The 24,796-nt window shown below is 53.1% G+C and overlaps 1 protein-coding gene across 2 annotated transcripts; it reads left to right on the top strand.

Moving 5' to 3' along the window:
- The first annotated feature begins 667 nt into the window (after window positions 1-667).
- On the top strand, window positions 668-24,517 carry CRYBG2 (crystallin beta-gamma domain containing 2). Of its 2 annotated transcripts, none has more exons than XM_067724929.1 (20): window positions 668-1,106; window positions 7,312-10,146; window positions 10,558-10,605; window positions 10,691-10,803; window positions 10,974-11,103; window positions 12,984-13,123; window positions 13,948-14,074; window positions 14,315-14,350; window positions 14,704-14,840; window positions 15,001-15,127; window positions 15,407-15,546; window positions 15,644-15,770; window positions 16,019-16,051; window positions 16,180-16,292; window positions 19,366-19,495; window positions 20,768-20,907; window positions 21,271-21,394; window positions 22,926-23,084; window positions 24,084-24,243; window positions 24,338-24,517. In XM_067724929.1, exons 2-20 carry the CDS (start codon window positions 7,414-7,416, stop codon window positions 24,424-24,426), a joined length of 4,806 nt encoding a protein of 1,601 aa, XP_067581030.1. In that variant the 5' UTR covers window positions 668-1,106; window positions 7,312-7,413; the 3' UTR covers window positions 24,427-24,517. The 2 variants fall into 2 exon arrangements, with proteins under 2 accessions (XP_067581030.1, XP_067581034.1); XM_067724933.1 differs by having other exon boundaries at window positions 829-1,106; window positions 7,557-10,146.
- The last annotated feature ends 279 nt before the right edge of the window (window positions 24,518-24,796 follow it).

Below are 24,796 nucleotides of genomic sequence, written 5' to 3'. Positions count from 1 at the left end.
TGCCCACAATGCCCTTAAGGCCCAGGGCAGCTGGTGCCAAAGGGCTGGAGGCCAGAGGATTCCTGGGAAATCAGCAGTTGGCCTGAGAATCAGGAGCCCTCACTGTGTGACTTAAGTCATGTCAGTGTCCACTCTGGGCCTCACTTTCCTCGTGTGTAGAATGGGAAGGGGTGAGTTAAATGCTGAAGGGCCTTTCCAGAGCTCTGCCTCTTGGTCCAGATCTTGTGGCTTAAGAGGCAGTCTCTCCTTAAGGCAGCTCTGCTTGGTGTCAGAGCTCTGCTCAGCTTCTTCTGTGACCAGGAGGGCAGCCGGGGTGTCAGGGGTACCCAGAAGGCAGGGGAGTGATGCTGTCACCCGGTCTCTGCCTCTGCTTTCCCTCAGGCACAAGCCCAGAGCCTCTCAGAGTTGGACCTTTGGGCAGGGAGCCGTGGCTCCTGGCTTTGGAAGCGACGACACAGCTCAGGGCGGTCTGCTGAGCCACCGGGGCGCCTACAGAGGCCAGCAGTGGGCAGCGCCTCTGACCTGGCCAACTCTGCCTCTGTGGGGCCAGAGAGCCTGGCACTGGCGGTGACCTCAGCAGAGCCTGCTGGGACCAGGTGTCCCTCATGCCCACCACCAGCTCCTGGATGTTTGGAACAAGGATCTCCAGGCTGCACCTGCCTGCAACCCCCGTACACAGCCCAGGAGATTCCTCTGAGGCCTGAGCCACCCAGCAACCCGGAAGACGTGCGGCCCCGCCCAGCATCCTCCCCCAGGGCAGAGGGGGCAAAAGGGTGAGCCTACCAGCGCAGGGCCAGCCCTGCCCGAGCCAGCCCAGACTCTACGTGAGTGTCCCTCTGCTACCACATCACCAGCACCCTGCAGGGGCGTGGGCAAGCACCTGGGGAGGAGACTCAGGAGCCCAAACTGGCCCAACCAGCTCCCCACGCCTGCGGCCCTGAGGAATCCAGGGGCTGGCAGGAGCCTCCCCAGGGCCCCCGCCCCATCACAGGGTGCCTGGTGGACCTGCCTCAGGAGCCCCGGCTGAGAGCCCCACCACATCAGGGGAGCACGGCCCAGCGGCAGGAGCTCCAGGCTGGCCAGATGCCTGGGTCTCCGCATAGATGGTGAGTCCGACTTCGCCCCACGTGAGGCAACGCGGAGAGGGGAAACCGGCCTGGCTGACCCCTCTTGGGTCTCTATCTTGTCTCCGGGCTTCTCCAACTCAAGGCCCATTCATTCAGTTCCCTGGGGGTGAGCTGACTCTGCCATCCCCTCCCCTTCCCAATTCTGCCCTCCTTTCCCTCCCCTCATCCAAAGGCTACATCCTGGGGCCCAGTGCTTCCCTATTCCTCTGTCCGACTGAGGAGGGGGATATCCTGTCATGGAGAGGATGGGGGAGGGGTCACCTTATCCTCAGCAACACACCCTCATTCCCTCGTTCTGTTCCGGAGACCACATTCCCGGCCTGAGAAGAGGCTCTCAGCCAAAGTGCTGTATGTCCTGGGGCAAGTTGCTTAACTTCTCTGGGCCTTGAGTTGTCAGGTAGATTTGGTAGCTGGAGATGAGGAAGGAGGAGGTGGTTACAGGAAAATACTTTGAACTCTAGAGAGTTGGGCTGCTGAAATAGCACGGATGATTTTTTTTTATAAATTTATTTACTTATTTATTTTTGGTTGCTTTGGGTCTTTGTTGCTGCACGCGGACTTTCTCTAGTTGCGGCGAGCGGGGGCTACTCTTCGTTGCGGTGCGCGGGCTTCTCACTGTCGTGGCTTCTCTTGTTGCGGAGCACGGGCTCTAGGAGCGCAGGCTTCAGTAATTGTGGCATGTGGGCTCAGTAGTTGTGGCTTGCAGGCTCTAGAGCTCAGGCTCAGTAGTTGTGGCGCACGGGCTTAGTTGCTCCGCGGCATGTGGGATCTTCCCGGGCCAGGGCTCGAACCTGTGTCCCTTGCATTGGCAGGCAGATTCTTAACCACTTCGCCACCAGGGAAGCTCAGGGCTGCTTATTAATAAAGCTTCAGTCGCAGCAATAATTACCCCACATGGTTCTGTGTTGGCAGCCACGGAAACAGGCACTGAGTTTCCCAAGCCTCCGTTTTTAATTTGTGTTGAAATTACTCTCCTGAATCTGCCTGGTGGGCTCAGAGGTGGAAGGATGTGTCCCCTAAAACTCACTGAAGAGGGGATGAACATGGGATCTCTCTAGAACCACCAGGAAGGGCACTGGGCCTCAAACAGGGCTCTGAAAATTTCCTAACGATGATGGTGGCGGCTGTCACTTATGGTTCGTTTTCTAAGCATAATTCTGTTTAATCCTCACAACAGCCCCATGAAGTTGGACTAATCCTGCTCTCCACCTTTCCGCCCCAATTACAATAGGGAAACTAAGGCTCAGAGAGGTTTCATCACCTGCTCAAAGTCAACTAGAAAGTGAAGGGGCCAAAATTTGAACCCGGGTACCTGTGTTCTAACTACTTCTCTCTCCTGCCTCTAACGGAGGCCTCAGTGGCCCTGTGCAAGCAGTGGAGTGTTGAGTGTGGACTGCAGAGCTTTCTGTAACCTCGTGGAGCAGATTTGGCAGTACTGTGTCAGCAGAGGCAGCATCAGGGATGACCAGGCTTCTGGGCAGGAGTCAGGGTAATGATTCTGTGACAAGGAAGAGGGACATGTGCGACCCAGGCTGGCTCAGAGACCTGCTGCCGGGGGAGGTTGTGCTCCAGCTGGGGGAGAAGGGCTGCAGAGAGAGGGAGGGTGAGTGGGAGGGGCAGTCCTTGGAGAGGGGAAAGGAAGGAGCAGGCGGTTCATCTGGGGGACTTGGGCTCCATCTTCTACTCCGACTATTTTGGGCACAGGTGGATAATGACAGACTCGCAGGAGGCAAGCGCTCACTTAGAAAGGAAGGAAGAGGACCTCCAGGGCTGTCATCCTTCTCTGTTCCCTTTCTGGGGGAGGGTTCTCTGGGCCAGGATTGGCAAATGTGGGGGGTGGGGAGGCACAACGCAGTTGGGTCTGGAAATGTAAGATGTGTATGCATCCAAGTGTGTGCATCTGTTCAAATAAGGGTGAATTTCAAGGGGAGGAGGGCTGGGGGCTGTGAATAGACTCTGTGTGTGTGTGTGTGTGTGTGTGTGTGTGTGTGTACTGTTAATGTGTGTGCATGTGTCACTGTGTTTGTGTGTTTCTGTGTATGTCTTGTGTGTCTGCTGTGTCCCTGTGTGTGTATCCCCGAGTGTCTGTGACTGACTCTGTTTGTGTGTCTGACTGCGTACGTTGGGGTAAGCATCTATGTGCGTTTTTGTGCCTGTGTGACTCTGTGCGTCTGTGCCGTGTGTGTCTGCGTGTGACGCAGCACGAGCTTGTACGCCTGTGGGCTGGTTTGACCTAGTTTGTGGGTGACTCACAGGTAAGCAGGGAGAATCCAGGACGTGTCGGGTTAGATGAGGCTCTTTCCCACACTCCCCTCGCCCCCTCCTCAGCCTCTCCCTTTCCCAGCCCCACACACCTGATTTGGAAGGCACAGGTTAACCTGTGACAAATCCACCTATGGTCCTGGGCCCTGAAGAAGAGAGGGCTCTGGAAATGGGCATCTCTGCTGGCCTGGGAGAGGCATCCTGGGTCATTGGGGTGTGTCTTCAGAGGAAGGACAATATGGGGGAGGGCTATAGGCAGGCAGATTCCTGCATAGTTTGAAGAACATTCTAGCCATCACAACTATTCAGGGATGGGACAGGTCAGCTGTCAAATTGCGACCTCCCTGTCGCTGGCTAGAGGTATGCAAGCAGAAACAAATGATCACATGCTTGTGGAATGAATGACTATCGGGGGTGTTGTCCAGGGGTTGGGTTGAGAGAAGCATAGAATCATAGGTCACTGATATATCTGATCTGATTACCAGTGGCTTCCTCTGAAGCTGCTCTCCTGTTGCTTTGCCAAAGCCTATGGAGGCTTTCCAAATGTGGTTCCTGTTTTTATGTCTAATTCTTTGACTTCTGGACTCCTAGGATACCACCTCCAAGAGAAAATTGGCTTTGGATGAACCTAACCAGGGCCTAGCGCATCACGTGTCACGATTAGTGCTGAATGAATGAATGAATAAATGACTTAGACCCCAGGCTTTGACCCTTACTATCTGCCGTCACGGACAGGGAATCTCAGCGAATGGTAGTTGTTATTGTTCTTCAGAAATGGAGATTAGACTTGGGACAGGGGCTCGTCAAGGGGTGAAGCTCCATGTGTGGGGGAGTCTCAGCAAGGAGGACAGGGGAGAGGGTCAGGCCTCAGGGAAGGGCTGCAATTCAGGGCCTCAGGTGTCTGAGTGTGTCGCTCTCAGGAATTCTGGCCCGGGGAAAGGATTGGGCATCCATCTCAGCCCCTCACCTCCCCCATACACAAGGCTTTTCTGGGGCCACTCAGACCCCGTCCTGGGCCAGGCCACATGTTGTCACGGCCACCAGTGGTCCCCAAGTCAGGTCAGGCTTCCCTGGGCCTCATCCCCATTCATCTCTGCCCATCATAAAACCTGAGTCACTGATGGGGCCACAAGACAGGGCCAAAGTTCTGGGTTCTACCAGCCTCTCAGGAGGGAGGAAAATAGAGAGGGAGGAGGGAAGTTGGGGGCATGGGTCCATTTCTGGCCTTAACTGCCCTTATAATGGTCTGGGGGCTGCCTCACAGAAAGGAGGAGCTGAAGACAGGCTGGTACTGAGGCTGATGTGGAACAAGCTGACCTTTTGGGTCCTTGAGGCCTGAGAATAGGATTGCCCTGCTCAGTGCAGCCTGGAAGTCTTAGTAGCTGACTGGCCCCTCCAGTCACTGTATGGCCTCCTTTAAAAGTAAACCCCCAGGGGCTTCCCTGGTGGCGCAGTGGTTGAGAGTCCGCCTGCCGATGCAGGGGACACGGGTTTGTGCCCCGGTCCGGGAGGATCCCACATGCCACGGAGCAGCTGGGCCCGTGGGTCATGGTCGCTGAGCCTGGGCATCCGGAGCCTATGCTCCGCAACAGGAGAGGCCACAACAGTGAGAGGCCTGCGTACTGCAAAAAAAAAAAAAAAAGAGGTGAAATAAAAGTAAACCCCCAAACCACAGAGTCTAAGTTTACCAGATACATCAGGGAATTTGATTTGGTGGTTAAGCACTTAGGATTGGGTTTAACTCTTGCCTCTGCTACTGTGTGACTCTGGGCAAGTTTCCTAACCTCTCTGAGCCTTCCCCCCCTTCATGTGCAAAGTGGGAATGTTTGTTTATAACTTTTTAAATTATTTATTTATTTGGCTGCGCTGGGTCTTAGTTGTGGCACGTGGGATCTTTTAGTTGCAGCATGCACATGGGATCTTGTTCCCTGACCAGGGATCAAATCCAGGCCCCTGGAATTGGGAGCACAGAGTCTTAACCACCAGACCACCAGGGAAGTCCCTTGTTTATAATTTATAAATAATTTATTCTGTTTTTTTAAATTGAAGTGTAGTTAATTAATAACAATTTATAATTGTTAGTTTCAGGTGTACAGCAAAGTGATTCAGTTATATGTATCTTCAGATTATTTTCCACTATAGGTTATTACAAGATATTGAATATAGTTCCCTTTGCTATACAGTAAATCTTTGTTGCTTATCTGATTTTTTTTTTTTTGCTTATCTATTTTATATATAGTAGTTTGTATCTGTTAATACCATACTCCTAATTTATCCCCTCCCCTTCCCCTTTGGTAACCATAAGTTTGTTTTCGATGTATGTGAGTCTGTTTTGCATATAGATTCATTTGTATTATTTATTTATTTATGTATTTATTTATGGCTGCATTGGACCTTCGTTGCTGTGCACGGGCTTTCTCTAGTGGCGAGCAGGGGCTACTCTCCATTGCGGTGTGTGGGCTTCTCATTGCGGTGGCTTCTCTTGTTGCGGAGCACAGGCTCTAGGTGCATGGGCTTCAGTAGTTGTGGCTCATGGGCTCAGTAGTTGTGGCACACGGGCTTAGTTGCTCCGCGGCATGTGGGATCTTCCCCGGCCAGGGCTTGAACCTGTGTCCCCTGCATTGGCAGGCGGATTCTTAACCCCTGTGCCACCAGGGAAGCCCCTGTATTATTTTTTAGATTTCATATTCAAGTGATATCATATAATGTTTGTCTTTCTCTGTCTGACTTACTTCACTAAGTATAATACTCCATGTTGCTGCAAATGGCAATATTTCATTCTTTTTTACGGTTGAGTAATATTCCATTGTATTTACATACCACATCTTCTTAAGCCAGTCATCTGTTGCTAGGCAATTGGGTTGCTTCCATGTCTTGGCTATCGTTAAGAGTGCTGCTATGAACATTGGGATGCATGTATCTTTTTGAATTAGAGTTTTCGTCTTTTCTGAGTGGGATTGCTGGATCATATGGTAGCTCTATTTTTAGTTTTTTAAGAAACCTCCATACTGTTTTCCATAGTGAATAATTTGTTCTTTATGAGGAAGCTTATGAGCCAGTGTTTTAGTTTATAAAGTGAGTTTTTTTCTTTTAACATCCATTTCTTTTTTTAAAATTTTAATTGGGGTATAGTTGCTTTACAATGTTGTGACAGTTTCTGCTGTACAACAAAGTGAATCAGCTATATGTATACATATATCCCCTCCTTCTTAGACCTCCGTCCCTGCCATCCCACCCATCTAGGTCACCACAGAGCACTGAGCTGAGCTCCCTGTGCTATATAGCAGTTTCCCACTAGCTATCTATTTTACACTCGGCAGTGTATATATGTCAATCCCAATCTCCCAATTCATCCCACTTCCCCTTCCCCCCTCCACCGTGTCCACACGTCCGTTCTCTACGTCTGTGTCTCTATTCTTGCCCTGCAAATAGGTTCATCTGTACCATTTTTCTAGATTCCACATATATGCGTTAATATACGATATCTGTTTTTCTCATAGAGTGAGTTTTTATTCTTTCTCTCTTACTGGATGCTGACAATAACCCTGTGAACCCAGCACATACTCTTGTTATTCCAGTTTTGTGGCTGGGGGCCCTGAAGCTTGCCGGAGAGAAGTGGCTGCCCAAGGTCATCCTGCTAGTGAGTGACAGGGCCAGGGGGAACCCAACTTTGCTGGAGGCCAAAGCTGTCTTTCCTTACCTTCCTTCCTTTCCTTCCTTACCTTTCCTTACCTACCTTCCTTTATAGTGATCAGAAACACGGTCAGACGTCACTTGCCTAATTCTCAGTTTTTCGGTTTTCTAGTTTTCAGCTCCTGGAGGACTAGCCCCAGGGCTCCTTGGGCAGAGTCCCAGCCCCATCCACAGACCAGTGGGTCAGACCCATATGCCTTTCTGCTCTCTCCCTTCTCTCTCCTTCTAGGCTTAGCCCTTAGCTTCACCCCTTGAAGGACCCTGGCAAAGGAGAACACCTGAAAGTAGGGAGAGGGGTGGGAGATCTGAGAGTATCGTGCCCAGTTTACAGATGAAGAAACAAAGGCTCCAAAGCTCACATGATTTGCCTGCGGTTACTCAGCCTGACCTTGGCAGGGGGAGTGATTCTGCACTGCAGACAGCCACCCTGACCACGCCCGACCCTGTCTCTCCTCTTCCCGGCACCCTCTGCAGTGAGCTGGACCACAGTGAGCCAAGGACACCTCAGGATCCGTTGCTGGGGCCCAACAAGGAGGAGGCCAGTGGGCCCCCAGCTCGGGCCAAGGCCCGAGTGGTGAGTACCACACTGACATGGCGGCAGCGGCCCCCTGCCCAGGAAGAGAGCAAACACCGTTTTCACAAGGTGTCCCTGGTATCAGGGCCCCAGCTGGAAGTCCGCCAGGAGGAGATGTCTGAGTATGGCCACCGTCGGGAGGAAGTCAATGGCTTTGCTGCGCTGGAAGAAGAGACTATGAATCACCGGGGTCCCGGGGATGGGGTTGGCTCCAAAAGCCTCCAGAGCCATGGGCCCATCTTTTCCAAAAAGTACACGCTGCCCCCCAAGGAGAAAAGGCCAGTGGGAAGGCCAAAGGAGGCTGTGGACCAGGGTGATGGCAGTCCCCAGGACCCCAGGACTGAGCCACTGAGCCCAGGAGCCACGGCCAAGACTGAGTTTTTGGCGCCGGTGCATGGGCCCCATGAGCCCAGGCCCAGCCCGGGTGTGAGTCTCACCGGCGGGAGCTCCCGGAGCCTCAAGGAACGGCAGGTGACACGCACTGTGCGGGCTACCATGGTGGTGGGAGGACACGTGCACCGACAGGTGAACAGCTCTGTGACGAACTCTGTGGGGCCAACGCTCCCGAGCAAGGCCCTGCCCAGGGGCCGCAATGCTGCCCGCATGGTGCAGGCAGCGGTGGTGAGCCCCCGAGCCGAGGACTCACCCAGCCGCAGCCAGGCCCTGGAGCTGCTAAGTAGCCTTGTGCCTGCTGGGTGGAGCCCACCCGCCAGCCGGCTTCCCAGGCCCCTGGCTGCTGTGACAAGGAGTCCAGGTCTGGGCAGCACAGAGGGTGCAGCCCCGGGGCAGCCGCCTGAGACGGGGACAGCAGAGCCAGAGGACGGATCTGTCCTGGCTCCCGCAGGCTTCCCGGACTACGCCCACCCGCCTCAGAACCAGGATGTCCCTGCAACCCAACCGGACCGAGACCAGGACAAAGCCCCAGATGCCAGGGTCCATGAGGTCCCAAGCGTGCAGAGAGCGTCCAGCCCCACCCAGCTCCCTCTCCAGACCTCTCAGGGTCACACACCAGTACCCTCTTCTCCCAGACTCCAGACCCAAACCCCCTCCCTGGGCCTAGGTCACCCCCCAGAGCAGCCAGAAGTACCTACTCATGCTAGGGCCCAGCTGACTCTCGAGCCCAGGGGACCCCAGGCCTGGCCCTCCGTCGAAAGGGAAGGGCATCCAGATCCCCCTGCTGCCACCAGCCTGCCCACGGTGAAGCCTGAGGTTCTTATAGTCCCTGGACAATCTCTTGCTCCATCCTCTACAAGAAGGAAGGCTGTCACCAGCCCAGGAGGTCTTTCTGCTCCATCCTCCCCAAGGAATAATGTTGTTCAGGACTCTGAAAATGTCCCTGTCTTCTCCCTTACCCAGAAAGAGGTAGTGCAGAGCCCTGGGGTTCCTGCTGACTCATCCCCTAAAGCAACCAAGGTTGCCCAGGCCCCAGAAGGCAGCCCTAGCACCCAAAGAGAGGTTGTCCAGAGTACTGAAGGCAGCCTTGCCCTTCCTCTCACCAAGGAGGAGGCTGGTCAAGGCCTGACAGCTCCTGCTGTCCCACCCCCGAAAGAGGAAGGGGAGGTTCAGGAATCTGAGGAGAGCCCCATCTCATCTCCTACCCAAAAAGAGGTTGTCCAGGGCCCTGGTGCTTCTACTGTCCCATATTCCACCCAGAAAGCAGTTGTCCAGGGCCCTACTGCTTTCATTGCCCCCTCCTCCTCAGGGGGCAAGGTATCCCTCAGCCCAGGAGGCCCCCCTGCCCCAAGGCTGATAGGAGCAGAGGCCAGCCTGGAGTCCCAGCTTGTCCCTGACTCCACCGAGGGCAAGACGTTCCCGGAGCCATCAAGGGAGGAGGAGGAGGTGGCCCTGACCGCTGACCTGGAGATTTTCCTGGACACCCTGCGGAGTATGGAGCCCCCCGAGATCCTCCGCACTCACCGGCTGCCACGATCCCCCCGCTCCTCCTCCCTGGCCATATACGCCACGCTGCCTGCCATCGAGGAGGACCAGCCTGGGCCGTGGGTGCTGGGACCCAGCCCCCAGGGGGTGCCCGCACTGGAAGCAAATGAAGAGGAAAAGGGAGAGGAGGAGGAGGAGGAACCACAGAACCCCTACCTGAGCGACAGTGAAAATCTCCAGCGCAGGCAGGAGAAAGCCAGGCCCGGCCCCTCCTGGGACTCCCACCCTGCCCGACCCCCCCAGGTCTCTTGCTCTCTTCTGGAGATGATGAAGAAGCACACAGCAAGTGCCAAGGACGCCCACCCAGAAGTCGGGCCAGAGTGGCAGGCAGGCAGCCGGCCCACTTCCCGTCTTGGAGGCAGCCTTCTCTTTGGGGGCCTGGTGCCTGCCCTCAAGGAGGCCCCCACTTTGGAACCACTGGACACAAAACCACCCGCTCTACCATCCCACAGGGCACCAGGGCTCAAGAAGGTGCCAGGACAGCTGCCCCTGCTCTACAGGGAAAGGCCACCTCCAGAGAAGCCCGCATGTGCCCAGTCCCCGGAGGGGTGGGTAAGTGAGGCCTTGGGTGGGCAATGGAGGGGGCCTGGCCTCATCTGGGCCAGGGTTTGGATGGTGTGAAGACCATGATACTGGGGGCAGAGTCTCCAGGGGCCAGGGGCATGGGTCTGAGGTCTAGTTCAGTGTGACCACATTTCTCTGGGCCTCCGTCTCCCTATCCAAACAGCAGATTTGCACTGTAGATTCCAAAGGGCTTGATATCTTGGAAGCTGGGGAAGGGGACAGCTTCCAGGGACAGAGTGATGAAGGCACCTGGGGGTTGGGAGCAAGTGTAGCATCCTTTGTGGGCCAGCTCTTTGGGGGTGGAGGGCCATAGAGAGGATATGGGGTTCCTGGAATGGCAGGTTGGGGGAGACAGTAAGGAGGCAACCCCATAAGATCTATCACCGCTCTCCATTCCAGAGCTCAGCATTGAAGACCCAGGGCAAACTGAACACCAGGCCTGGAAAGGTAGGGAGTGGGGGGCAAATGGGTGGGGCAGCAGGAGGTGGGGGATCTGTGGACAGGGCCTGAGGACCCCCTCTGTGCCTTCCAGATGACGCTCTTCTCGGAGCCTGGCTGCCAAGGCAGCAGCAGGGAGGTTTGGGAAGACACTGCTGATGCTTCCGGCTGGGCCCGCGTGGCTTCCATACGGGTGGTACGAGGCTGGTGAGTCCGGAGTTCCTGGCGGGGTCCTGCGTGTGAACCTGGGGGATGTGAGGGCAGTGGGAAGTGCCCAGTGAGAAGTGCCTGGCAGAAACCCCCTCAGCTACCCAGAGACCCTGTCTCGTGGGTACATTGTCTCCCCACTCAGTGACCCTAGGTCTTTGTGCCTGCAGCTGGGTGCTATACGAAGAGCCGGCATTCCGGGGCCAGAAGCTGGTCCTGCCTGAAGGAGATGTGGAACTTGGAGCTCTGGGGCCAGCATGGAGTACCCAAGGCATTGGCTCCCTGAGGAGGGTTGTCCGGGTGAGTGGCTGGGTGTGGGGGACCAGGTTTTGCCCATCTACCCTAAGCCCCAGGCCCTGAGGAGGGAGACAGCCTCAGGTACCTAGAGTTGGAATTTCTGGGAGAGATCATATGGGATCGGTGCCTGGACAGGGTTTATCATGTTCTCCCCTGTAAAGTCCCGACCTCGGAGCCAGTGGGGAAGAAAAGGATTCTGGGTGTGCTCAGCCTGGCTTGGGGAGGCAGGGGCCAGGCAGAGGCCAAGCTCCAGTAGCTCCAGCTAGTGCTGGAGAAGGATTCAGTTAGGGCAACAGAAATGGGTAGGGGTGAGCACTCACCTCCCCACCCCGGCCCAAGCTTTCAAGCCCACGGCCAGAACCAAGGTGCCATGGATGTATGTCGATTCATGTGCTCACAGATGCTCTTTCATGTCAGCTGTGTGCCGGGCACCGCGCCAGGCAATGAGTAGGTTGGGAGATCTGCTCTCTGCCCTGTAGGACTCACGGTCAAGCTAGGGTGTGAGGGCTGGGTTTGAAGCAGAAAAGCCATATAAACAGATTAGAGATTTAGAAACATCCCCCTGGTTGCCAGGAGGAGAAAAGACAGGGATTCTGGAGACAGGAAGACCAGGAAGGGCTGTGATTTCCAGCCAAGGGGAGCCTCTGAATTTTGAGGGAGGGGTATGTGGTTTGAAAAGACATAGTCTTATTATAGTTACACATCTGTAAAGTGGGGAAAAATAATATTGTTTTCATAACACAAATTTACAAACTGCTAAAATTAAGCTTGACAAAGCCGTCCTGGCCACTAGGGAGACCCAGATGAGAACACAAAGATCTAAAAGCAGGGTCTAGCCGACGTTTTGGTTTTTTTTTTTTAATTTGTTTTTTTTTGTTGTTGTTTTTAATGGAAGGACAAATAACCCTGAGTTCAGAGCTGTTGAAATCCTCCCGGTAAGAGAGGATGAGAATCTTAACTAGGGCAGTGGCCCAGCCACGCAAAGGAGGGGACAAGAATTTTCAGGGCCTCTCCAGAAACACACAAATATTTGTGGACAATTTACTGTGGGCTTCTCACAATAAAGTCATCTTCACGTGGGAGGTAATGAGGTACAAGAGAAAAACAAGGGCTTTGAAGTCCAGTGGACCTGGGTACCTTTGATTCATTCAGCACTGATTGGGTGCCTAGTGTGTATCAGGCACCTGGGACGTGCTGGGTTGCAACGGTGAAGAAAAACTGCAGTGCTCTGTTTTTGGTCTTGCTACTTACAGGCTGTGTGCCCTGGGGCGGCCCACTTAACTTCACTGAGCCTCACTTTCCTAGCCTGCGAATGGCGCGTAATAACTCTCGTTGGGAAGACCAAATGAGAAGGGGTAGGACAGCCCCTTATATATGTCCTGCACCCAGTAGGTGCTTCATAAACATTTGATGGAGTGAGTGAATGAAAATGGCCCTAGTGAGGAAGAAACACCCAGAATGCTGAGAGGACCTGCAGCTTCCTGGGATGAGGTGCAGCTTCCTGGGTTAAGGAGGCCAGTCTGGACAGGCATAGAGATTTGTGTGCAGTCTGGAATTGTATACAAAAGAAGGGTCAAAGTGAGACCTCAGGAAGTGGCTGTCTATCCCGCCCCTCCCGCCACCATTGCCTTTCAAGGCAAAGGGCATGGCACTTGGCAGGCTCCTACTGGGAATTTTGGCCTCAGGTCCCAAAGGGCCAGTGCGGGACCAGTGAGGGCTTTGGTCCCAGGCTTGTCTGGCTGACCTTCAGAGAACACTCTAGTCATTTCTGGCTTCTGGGGAGAAGTCCCCAGCTGGACAGACTTGGGAAGAAGGTGTGGGTGTGGCTGGTCTCTGAGGACTGTTGTTTTATACTTCACTTTTCCACCCCTTTCCTTCCGTAGGACTACATTACCCCAGAGATCAGCCTGTACTCTGAGGAGGGCCTCAAGGGGGAGCAAGTGAAGCTAAGCAAGGCCTTGGAGGACCCCCAGGGCCTGGAGAGGCCTCTGCAGGTGGCATCTGCCACTGTCTCCGCAGGACTGTGAGTCTGGGCTGTTCTGGGAACCCTACATTTAACATTCACTGTGCTGGGTGCTGGGGACACAGAGGTGATAGGACATGGTTCCTGCCCTCGAGAAGTGCTCAGTCTACTGGTGGGGCCAGGCAAGCAAGCAGACAGTGGCAATCCAGAGTTCCAGGATGGAGAGACACGGGGCTGTGGGAGTACAGAACAGCACCAAACCGGCCTGAGGTCAGAGAAGCCTTCCTGGAGGAGGAGACTCCTCAGCTGGGACGAGTCAGCCCCAGAAGAATCTAAGCTCCATGAGGGCAGGGACTTTGTATGTTTTGTTCACTACTGTATCTCTGATGCCTGAAACAGGGCCTGGCATGGGGTAGATGCCCCTAAATATTTGTTAATTGAATGAATGGGGAAAAGAGTATACTAGCATCTGCAAAGGCCCAGAAGTGAGAGACTGACTTTGAAAGTTCACTCTGGCCAAAGAAAGCAGCAAGTGGGGAGACGTGAGGTCCAGGAGGAAGGCAGGGGGACAGGACAAAAGGCCTCTTTGTGTAGCTGGACTGTATTGTGAGGCTAATGGGGAATTACCAGGAGTTTTTAAGCAGGTCCGGCTGCTGGAAAGAACTCTCAGCCGCTGTGTGCAATTAGAGAGGGCCAGGTCGGAGGAGGGGAGATCAATGGAGTGGCTGCTGCAGGAAATTATGGGGGCCTGAAATGTCCTCCAGAGTCCCCTTGATGGGGGCCTCTCCCTCAAAACTTCTTTCCCCCCTCTACCCCTTCCACCCCATCCACTAATCTGTGTTCCCAGGAGTCTGGGGTGCAGCTGCCTCTCTGCCTCCCCTCAGGTGGCTTCTATACCCCAAGCCCTTCTTTGAAGACACTCCCTGCATCCTGGAGCCTGGAGAGTACCCCACCCCAGAGGCCTGGGGTGCATCAGATCCCAGTGTGGGCTCCCTGAAGCCCATGAGATTGGTAAGGAGCAGGTGGTCCCAAACAGGCTTGTCCTGTAGTCTGGGTGAAGAGGCTGGGCCTGGGAGCTCCTATTGGGAATGGGATTGGAGGAGAGGGAGGATTAGTCCAAGGGTTGGGGGAGAGGGAGGACATGGGGTTGGCCATTTTTAGGGGCTCCAGGAACAAGTAAACCCTAGGTCACCAGCCCCATCTGTCTTCCCGCACCTCTGGGCTGGTGTCTCAGCTCTGTCTCCTCTGCAGGGATGCCCAAGTGTGGAGAAGCCAGGGGAGCCCAAGGTAGGCATCTGGGCCTCAGGGTCAAAGAGGACCTTTGGGTGGGGTGTTTGTATGTGTGTGGCTATCACGGCCTGGACTAGAAGGTGGGAGAGGTGGGAGCTGGGGGCTAGAGGCTGGGCTGGGGAGGGGCGGGGTGGAAACCCGATGGGCTAACTGGGAACTGGCTTTTGATGTGTAAGGACCAGGTCAGAGGTCAGAGAAGAGACAGGAGTTAGGTAAGGGCTTGGGGCTCAGTGAGGGAGTGGGAGGGCTTAGCTCTGGGTTGATGCTGGGTAGAGTCATCCTGGGGTGGCTGGGTGGGTCTGGGTCCAGATCACTCCCCACCAACCTCACACAGCCCCTCTCCCCCGCAGGCTGTAGTGTATGAGGCCCCAGGCTTTCAGGGCCAGAGCTGGGAAGTGAGCCGAGACATCTACAACCTGCAGCAGCCAGAGGACGGCCAGAGCCCCAGCTTGGCCTCTGTGGGGTCCCTGCAAGTTCTTGGGGGCTGGTGAGGACTCAGTACCCTTCCTTCTACCTCATCCTCCCCACTAGCCTCTACCCTCCGGGATGGGAAGTGACCTGGTCTGCCTAGGGGTGGGGTCAGCTCTCTTACACATCCATGGGCTTCCTGTAACTGAGTCTGTTTGTCTGCCTCCCCCTTCCCCCAGCTGGGTGGGCTACGAGAAGGAGGGTTTCCGGGGTCACCAGTATCTGCTGGAGGAGGGAAAATACGCTGATTGGTCACATTGGGGAGGCTATAACAAGGCGCTGACCTCCCTGCGAGTCATCCGGACGGTAAGCAAGAGCAACTGGGACATCCCTCTGCCTCTGGCCGCAGCCATACTTACCCCAGCACAATCTGTTGAGGGAAGAATTTGCGCCTCCTCTCCCTGTTCTCGAGAGCACCTGGAAGTGTTCCCTGAGGTCTAGCCTCTCTCCCTCCTAATGCCTTTCCCGAGCCCACACTGATCACCTCACCGCAAAGTCCCTTGGTGGACTGCGTCCTTGGGGTCTGGGCACTCCCAGGGGTTTCCGTCGGTGGGCGGGAGCAACCTGACTGTCCCTGGGGCCCAGGACTTCGGGGACCCGGAGGTGGTGCTGTTTGACGCCATGGACTTTGAGGGGCATGGCGTGGAGGTGAGCGAGGCATTGCCGGATGTGCAGCTGGCGGGACACGGCCCCAGAACGCAGGCCATCCACGTGCTCAGCGGCGTGTGAGTGACGGAAGCTCCGGGAGCTGGGCCGGCCGGGGGCGGTTCCAGCAGAGGTACTGGCTCCTCCACGCTGACCCGCGCCCCGCCCTTCCTGCAGGTGGGTGGCCTATGAGGAAGTGGGTTTCTCCGGGGAGCAGTACGTGCTGGAGAAAGGCGTGTACCGCAACTGCGACGACTGGGGCGCAAGCAACAGCGCCCTCGCCTCTCTGCAGCCGGTCCTGCAGGTGTGTGCCCGCCGCAGGAGCGGGGCCTCTTAGAGGGGAGGGGCTTGGCGTCCCCCAGCAGTGGTGGGCGGGACTGGAACAACAGGGCTTGGAGCTCCTGGGGGCGGGGCCTCCTGGAAGGGGCGGGGCTAATACGGACCTGGAGGGTGAGGGACCTGCGGAAAGGGTCGGGAATACTGAAACCAGAGGAATTGAGGCTGGGGGCTAGCACACCCCTTAAATCTCGAAACTTCGGTCCCTCCTTTCAGGTCGGGGAGCACAGTCTGCACTTTGTCTCAAAGGTAAGGAGCTGGTGGGGGGGCCTATGTCTCCTCTTCCCTCATTTCAAATCTCTCCCCCACTTCCCCATTCTCTCTGTCCCACTCCATCACCCTCCTTCACTCTCATCTCTTTCCGTGTCTGCCGCCAGATTCAGCTTTTCTCCGGTCCGGACTTCCTGGGCGACCACATCTCCTTTGAGGATGACCAGACCTCTCTTCCCCCTTCCTTCCAGCCCCAATCTTGCCGGGTCCACGGCGGCAGGTGAGAAAGTGGGGAAGGGGAGACGGGGGCGGGGGGCACCTGCACAGAAGCACTTAGCTCAGCTTGGAAATCGAGGCTGTAATTAGAGGTCTTTGTTGCAAATGATTTCCCTCCTTTGGCTTTCTTGAGATTAGCTATTCTATCCCAAATCATTCAATCTTAAAGCAAACAAAGCAAAATAAAGTTTTAGTAGAAAATGTAAAAACTGTAGACAGTATAGTGTAAATTAACAATAATTTATTATTACCTAATACCCAGTCCATGTTCGAATTCCTCCCATTATCTCAAAAAATGCCTTTGTGAAATTGGTTTGTTTTTCTCAGGATCTAGACAAGGTCCACACATTGCATGTGGTCCATTTGATCTATAATGTGTAACAGTACCTTTCCCTTCTTTTTATTTTATACCATTTACTCGTTTAAAGAACCCAATAATTTGCCCTGTAAGTTTCCCATCTTCTGTATTTACCTGATTGCTTCCTGGTGGTGTTTTAATTTTGTTCCTCTGTGCCCCATACTTCCTGTAAACTGGTAGTTAGATCTAGAGGCTTGATGAGATCCAGGGTTTTTTGTTTTGTTTTGCTGGCAAGAAGACTATGAGAGGTGGTATGTATACTTCCCACTGCATCACATCAGGAGGCGCATGTCTAGCTGTCCCATTTTTAATGATATGAAGATCCCTACATTATAAGATTCCTCTCTGACCTTTCACCTAAAGATTTTTAGCATCCATTGATGATAATTGCCTAGACCCATTATTTCTTTAGAGGTTACAAAATGATTTTCTAAGTTTTGTTATTCCCTATACATATATTGGCTGGAATACTTCTATAAAGAAGAACTTTCCCTTTTCAACTATTTGTTTACCTGAAATAGTTTATACAAAAAAGGCCGTTTGATCTTTTCCCAAGAATCAGTGTTTGCCCCTTTCTATCAATTTTCAGAATAATTTCTGAATTGGTGCCCTAGCAACCTCCAGAGCTGACCAATGAAGATTTTTTAAAGTATTGTTATGAACTCACAGGTTTTTTATGTATATGAATTGCTCCAGGCCCTTGGAGTCACTTGTTCTTTTGTGTACTCAAATTGTTTCATCTTTGGCAAATGGGAGCACCTCCAAATTGCTTCCTGGGTATTTTTTATATGACCCCAATAGTTTTTTTTATAACTTCCTTGTTTTTCTGGTGCAGTAAGATGTTCCAGGATCATTTTGTACATTTTTTGCCTCAAACCGGGAATCATTTCCCAAAGAATCCTGGTTGCTTTTAATGCATAATGCTCTTTGGAGACCAAAATCTGCACGCTAGGTGTTTCAAAATTATAATACTGATATTACTACTAACAGTAAAAACCAGTGAAAGCTGTTTGAGGTCTCTCTGTTGTTCTTTTTGTCCTCAGAACATTCACCTACATCCCATTAGGTATGTACAGTTCAAACTATTGTGTTTTTAAGACATTTGAAATAATACTTTTTCTCTGTGCAGTTATGCCACCAACCTGATACACAGTTAGGTTCATTTATTTTGTTTATTTTAATTTTTATGAATACTTCTCATTTTTACTTAATTCTGTTTTCTAATTACATAAAATATTTGTAGTGTTCCTGTCTTAGTCAGCTTGAGCTACTGTAACAAAATATCATACATTGGGTGGCTTAAACAACAGGAATTTATTTTCTCACAGATCTGGAGGCTGGAAGTCCAAGATCAAGGTGTTGGTTGATTTGGTTCCCTGGTGAGGGCTCTCTTCCTGGCTGGCAGATGGCCGCCTCCTTGCTGTGTCCTCACATGGCTGAGAAAGAAAGCTCCTATCTCTTCCTCTTCCTATAAGGACACTAATCCCATCATGGGGTCTCTAACCTTTTGATCTCATCTAAACCTAATTACCTCCCAAAGACCATCACATTGGAGGTTAGGACTTCAACATTGGAATTCTGGGGAGATACAAACATTCAGTCCATAATATTTCCAAAGTCAAGACTTAAAAAAACAATAGCTTTCATCTCTGTCCCTGCTACCTTTTCCACTCCCTTCCCCTATAGGTAATCTTTTGTGCGTGTGTGTGTGTGTGTGTATGTGTGTGTGTGTGTGTGTTTAGTTTATTCATCCATTGTTTCTTTTTGAAGATATGAGCAAATATGCACTCATAAATTTACATATAATTATAGAAACCAAATATGTTTGGTTTTCCTCCTCCTCCATTTTCTTACACAAAAAGAAGCATACTACAACCTGGTGAATATACTAAAGACCACTGAATTGTACACTTTAAAAGAGTGAATTTTATGGTTTGTGAATTATATCTCAATTTTTTTAAAAGGAAGCATACTGTAAACACTGTTATGCACCTTGATTTTTTTTTTTTTTTTGCGGTATGTGGGCCTCTCACCACTGTGGCCCCTCCCGCTGCAGAGCACAGGCTCCGGATGCGCAAGCTCAGCGGCCACGACCCACGGGCCCAGCCGCTCCGCGGCACGTGGGATCCTCCCGGACCGGGGCACGAACCCGCGTCCCCCACACTGGCAGGCGGACCCTCACCCACTGCACCACCAGGGAAGCCCCACCTTGATTTTTTTACTTAACAGTTTGGATATCACTTTATATCCCTTTAAGAACTCTTCCTCATTCTTTTTGACTGCTATGGTACACTCCAGATTCTTAGTTTATTCAACTAATCCCCAACTGATGGACATGTGGCTGCTCCCACTCTGCCACTGCAAACAGTGTGTAATCAATAGCCTTATGTATGTGTCATTTCATGTTTTTGAAGGGTTAGATTCTGACCCTTGGGATAGATTCTGAGAAATGGGATTGCTGAGTAATTGTGCATGGAGTTTTGCTTGATGTTGCCAAATTTCCCCCGAAGGGCGGTATGATTTCATTCAGTCCTTTTTTAAGTCTGACCTTAGTCCCTGCTGCTGCAATGCCCATTTATCCTTGGCCTCCCCTGGACCGGGGGATCCCCGTCAAGTCTGCATCCACTCTGCTGTATCTCAGGGGGGCCTGGGCAGGCCAAGGAGAGGGTGGGCTCAAATATCTACTCACATCCCCCCACTCTTCCCCTTCCTTCCCCAGCTGGATCCTGTTTGATGAGAAGAACTTTGAGGGTGAGCAGCACATTCTCTCTGAGGGCGAGTTCCCCACTCTCACAGCCATGGGCTGCCTGGCCTCCACGGTCCTGGGCTCTCTCCAGAAGGTGCCCCTGGTAAGTGCCCTGCTCCAGTTCCAGGCACCCCTGAGGCAGGGGTTGCTGCTGGGGGAGCCCACACAAAGAGCCTCTTCTCCCTGCTGAGTGGGCTTTGGGGCTTAAACCCAGTCTTCAGAACCACCCCAGGTCCCCTTGACCCCAGGGCTTCAAAGCCAGGTCAGCTTACTAGGGATTTATTGAGCCCCTGCTGAGATAGGTCCTGGAGCCCTGCAATATATCAGACATAGCCCTGCCTTCAAGGAACCCAGAAAGATTACAGCTCAGAGTGCTGTGTCCTGAAACTGAGGTGGGACAGGGCCAGGAGGGACTAGCACTCAGGGGTGGGCTGGGAGCAGGGGCGACCGATGAGGTGGTGATTCTGGGCAGGGAGGAGTGGAACAGCAAGGTGGCTTTGCTGCGTGGGGGGAACGGTGGGCGGGAGGAAGGCAGTGGGGCTGCTGCTACAGTGATCCAGGACAAATGATGATGTCCTGGACTAGGAAGATGTGGAGAGAAGTGACATGGGCTGATGAAGGACCTGGAGTCTGTAGGACTTGGTTATGGACTGGGTGGCCAGTGGAAGTGACACAAGCAGAACAGCTGGTGTTTGCTGTACCATGCTCCGGGCAGTGTGTAAAAGGCTTCCCATGCACTAAGGCATTTAATCCTCACCACAGCCCTATGAGCCATATAACTATTATCTTCTCCCTTTTTCTGACGTGAAAACTGAGGCACAGAGAGGTCACGTGACTTGCTTCAGGTCACGCAGCTGATAATAGACAGAGCCAGGTTCTGTACAACTACATGCTGGGCTCTGAAGACAAACAGACCTGGTTCTGAAGCCTGGCCTTAGGGCCTTGAGCAAGTGATTTACCTTCTCTAGCCTCAGTTTCCCTCTAAGTGGGGATAATAATATCACCTGTTTATAGGGCAGTTGAGAAGTTATAATAAGATCAGGTAAAGCACTTGGCACAGAACCTGGCGTGTAGTAAGCCCTGAATACATGAGAACTGCTATAATGACCAGTATTATTCTTGGCACTCATCTTAGAAGCGCCATTTGCTGGGGAGGAGGTTTGAGGGGCAATGAGGGTTCTATCTGGCACATGCTACATCTGAGAACCCGGGGGCCACCCAGCTGGAGGCATCCAGGAGTCAGGGGCCCTGTGGGGTGGAGCTCAGGAGGGAAGAGAACCTGAAAGACCATTCTGGGAGTTGGGGTGTCTGGAACTAGAGGGACTGAGTCGGGGACTCTCGTGGCCTCACCCCTTCTCTGTGCCCCCGGCCGCAGCACTTTTCAGAGCCATCCATTTTCCTGTATGGCCTGGAGTGCTTCGAGGGGAAGGAGATCGAGCTCAGTGGGGAGCTGCGGAGCCTGCAAGCCGAGGGCTTCAACAACCACGTGCTGTCTGTACGGATCAAGGGGGGCTTGTGAGTGTGCCGCGGGGCTGCGGGGGCTGCGAGGGAGGGAGGGAGGTCGGGGGCCTCCAGGTCTTCCCCCACTTCTACTGCACTCCCCTCCACGCCAGGAGGGAGAGGGGGGAAGGGTCACTGGCCCTCAGGGCTTGGACCCCAGCCCGAGGTGCTCTCCAGGACCCTCCTCTGCCCTGCAAACCCCAGAGCTCCCTCCCAGCCTCCCTCTCTACCCCCTTCCGGGACCTGAACCCCAGGCAGAGGAGTCCGGGCATGAGAGAGGAGGAGGTGGAGAATGTTCTGACGGCTGCCTCTCCTCTTCTGCCTGCCTGTCTGCCTGTCTGTCTTCCTCGCTGTGTCTGCGGCACTTGCGGGGCCCAGCTGGGTGCTGTGCCAGCACAGTGACTTCCGGGGCCGCCAGTGGCTGGTGGGCAGCTGCGAGATCACCAACTGGCTGACGTACAGTGGGACCCAGAGGGTGGGCTCCCTCTACCCCATCAAGCAGGTAGGTAGCATGTCGGGTTGAGCACGTCTGGGCCAGTCTGTCTGGCTGTTTGTCTGTCTGTGCGTTTCTCATGTTTCCCAGACTCAGCCTTTGTGTACTTTTGTCACAATTTTTGTCACACCATCATTCCTTCTGAACCATTGTCTCCTTAATATTTTCCTCTAAACCAACTCACTTTTTTTTTTTACTTTATCCTACCCTAAGGAGTCATGTCTATAAGATCATGGGTTTGATGTGTATGTATGATTTTTCCTTAATAGACATTGTGATAAATTCATTACCGTTAAATTTTTAACAATAAGGCTTATCCACATAAGCCTGAAAATTATCTCCTGTACCACCCACCAGTGGTAAGCACACTTCACTTTGAAACACTGTGTCTGTACTTGTGTTTCCGTATGTCTGTGAGTGCATGTCTGGACATGTGTCTCATTTATGTGCATGTGCATTTATGTGGAGGCATGGCCACAGAGGGGGGTGTGTGTGTGTGCGCGCGCACACGCGTGCCCATCTGAGGGCGTTTCTGCGTCTGTGATATCACTTGTATGCATGTGTCCTCTGGAGGTGATCTGTGGGGGGATGTTTGTCATCCCCTCACCCTGTACATCTGTGAGAGTATATTTATGACTGCACGTGCCTGTACTTGTGACACCGTTGAAAGTGTGTGTCTTTGTGTGAGGAAACTTGTGTGGTCCCTATTTCAGACTCTTATAACATCATTGCTAGAAGGAATCTTGGAGATTATCTCCAACCTTCACATTTTACAGATGGGGAAATAAAGGCCCAGAGAAGTGGACAAGAATTTGCTCTGCAATCTTCACAAGTATTTCACCTCCATGGGCCTCAGTTTCCTCATCTTTAAAATGGGGGTGCTGTGTACGATAGAGTTGTTTAGAGGATTGAAGATAATAATGATGTAAAGCCCTTAGAACAGTGCTTGAATGGTTAGGCAGTCAACAAACGTTAGCCGTGATTATTATTATTACTATTATTACTGTCACCACCATCCGAGACCCCCAGGTGATTTGGGGCCGAGCCAGGTCTGATGTCTGACAGCCCAGTGTCCGCCCTGCTGTGGTACCTCTTCAGCATGGGTAGTGCGTGCATTTCTCTCTGTAAGTGTGTGTGCACATCTGTATTCCTATACACATCCAAACTTTTGGCAAACATAAGCGCCTGGCATGGAGTCGGCTGGGGGAGCAAATAGTGTGAGCGTACATTTCGATGTGTATCCATGTGTTTGTATCTGCGGCACTCTTGTACAACCATGTGGATCTTGGGTGTATCTGCCAGTGTTTCTGTGTGTCTCTCTACAGATGTGGAACTGTGTGCGTGTGCACTGTGTATGTGCCCCCGGCATATGTGTGAGAAAGAAGGGGTGACTTAGAAGCAGGGTCGAGGATGGTTTGGGGCAGGAGGGAGAGCTTGGGAGCTTGGGATACTGGAGGGTCCAGAGTTGAGGGCCTTGGGGGCCCAAGTGGGAGCATCCCTGCCCAGAGACCTCTGACTCTCAGCTCCCCCCACTCACCAGCGCCGGGCTTATTTCCACCTCTGGAATGCGGCCCTGGGGGGATTCCTGGCAGTGCCGGACCACGTGGAGGACATGAAGGCGGGCCGCGTGGTGGTCTCTGAGCCCCAAGCTGGAGGCAGCTGTATCTGGTACTATGAGGATGGGCTGCTGAAGAACCAGGTACCAGTTTAGGGACTGGGACAGGGTCACCAGGGCCCCAGACCCTCACAAGCTTACCTTTGGGACTCCCAGCCTGTTCCCAGTCAGGAACAGGCCCCAGCCTTTGGCCAGAGAGACAGAGAGATACACAAACACCAGGACCCTGGTGGAGGTGGAGAATGCAGGCTGTGTACCCCTGGGCACTTTGGGCTCTTCTCTGGGCCTGTCTCCCGTCTGCAAAACAAGAGCGTTGAACCAGATGCTTCTAAGGGACCACTCAGCTCTGATATCCTGTGACAGATTTGGATCCTATTAATAATGATAGATCTACTCCACAAGCATTTCCTGAGCACCTGCTACGTGCCAGGCCCTGTTCTAGGTGCTGGGAATATAACAGTGAGAAGACAGAAACAACTCCTGCCCTCCTGAAGCTTGCATCCTAGTGGGGAGAGAAAGAAACACATGAGTAGAATATCTTAGTACCTTAGGTGTTAAAAAATGCAATAGAGGAAAAATACAATAAGAAAGGAAAATAGGAAGTATCAGTAGCTCTGACAAGGGGAGCCCTTCCCGAGAAGGTGGCATTGGAGGGAGGCACCTTGCAGGTTTCTTCATGTGAATGCCTCATGTAATCCCTAGAGGGCACTAGGGAGCAAGTTCTATTATACTTCCCATTTTATAGGTGAGGAAACGAGCACAGAGAAGTTAAGTAACTGGCTGAAAGTCACATAGCCAGTAAGTATGTGGAAGCTTGTCTGCTGCTAAAGCCTGTGCTTCAGGAGTCAGTCATGGAAGACTTCCTGGAGGAGCTCATATTTTTCCAGCCCCTTTATGGTTTCTCACATTAAACCCTCACAACAGCCGTCCCCAAGGAAACCAGTGCTCAGAAGGATTAGGAGATTTGCCCAGAGTCACAGTCCATACAAGCCAGGGTTCAAAGCTGGGTGTGTCAATGGTGTCTTGGGTTTGGTGGAGTCTCTGTGGGGAAGGCCAGTGCCTGACGACCTCCTGGGGCCTCAGGTGGCCCCCACCATGAGCCTGCAGGTGATTGGCACCCCCAGCACCGGCTCCAAGGTAGTGCTGTGGGCTGAGAGCCGCCTTCCCCGCCAGACGTGGAGCATCAGTGAATCAGGCCATATCTGCAGCCAGATGTTTGAAGGCCGGATCCTAGATGTGAAGGGTAAGTTGGGCATGTGTGTGGGAGAAGGCCCCTGCAGGCAGCAGAGTCCCCAGCTCTCTCTGACCATCTCCCCATCTCTTACCCCCTCCCCCAGGTGGCCAGGGCTACGACCGGGACCACGCAGTGCTGTGGGAGCTGGCCAAGGACAGGGCGTCCCAGATCTGGACTGTCCGTGTGCTTTGAACCTCCCCCCAACCCCCAGCCCTGGAGGCTCTCCCTGGGATGAAATGTTTTTATAGGGTTTTTTGTTGTAACATAAACTTTTATAATATGCTCCCAGGTGTCCTCATCTCTGTGCGCCTTGGTATTTGGGGGTGGGAGTGAGGATTTGTTCACCTGCCTTCTTACTTGCCTGCACTCAGGTGGGCTTCTTCCCTCCCAGCTCCAGTTCTGGGGCCCAGGTAAGGCCCCCGTCTGCCACAGAGGGAACAGTGGGACCAGGCTAACCGCTGAGTGTGGTCTTGTATGCAGTCACCCCAAATGATGTGTTCTCAGGTCCTGCTCTGAGCCAGGTTTGGCACTGGGCTGTGGGGACACAAATATGAACCAAGCC

This window comes from Pseudorca crassidens, chromosome 2 (genome assembly GCF_039906515.1).
Source record: "Pseudorca crassidens isolate mPseCra1 chromosome 2, mPseCra1.hap1, whole genome shotgun sequence".
In the NCBI taxonomy this organism is placed as follows: Eukaryota; Metazoa; Chordata; class Mammalia; order Artiodactyla; family Delphinidae; genus Pseudorca; species Pseudorca crassidens.
The sequence above is the reverse complement of the archived record's forward strand: the minus strand, read 5'-3'. Positions and strand labels throughout refer to the sequence as shown.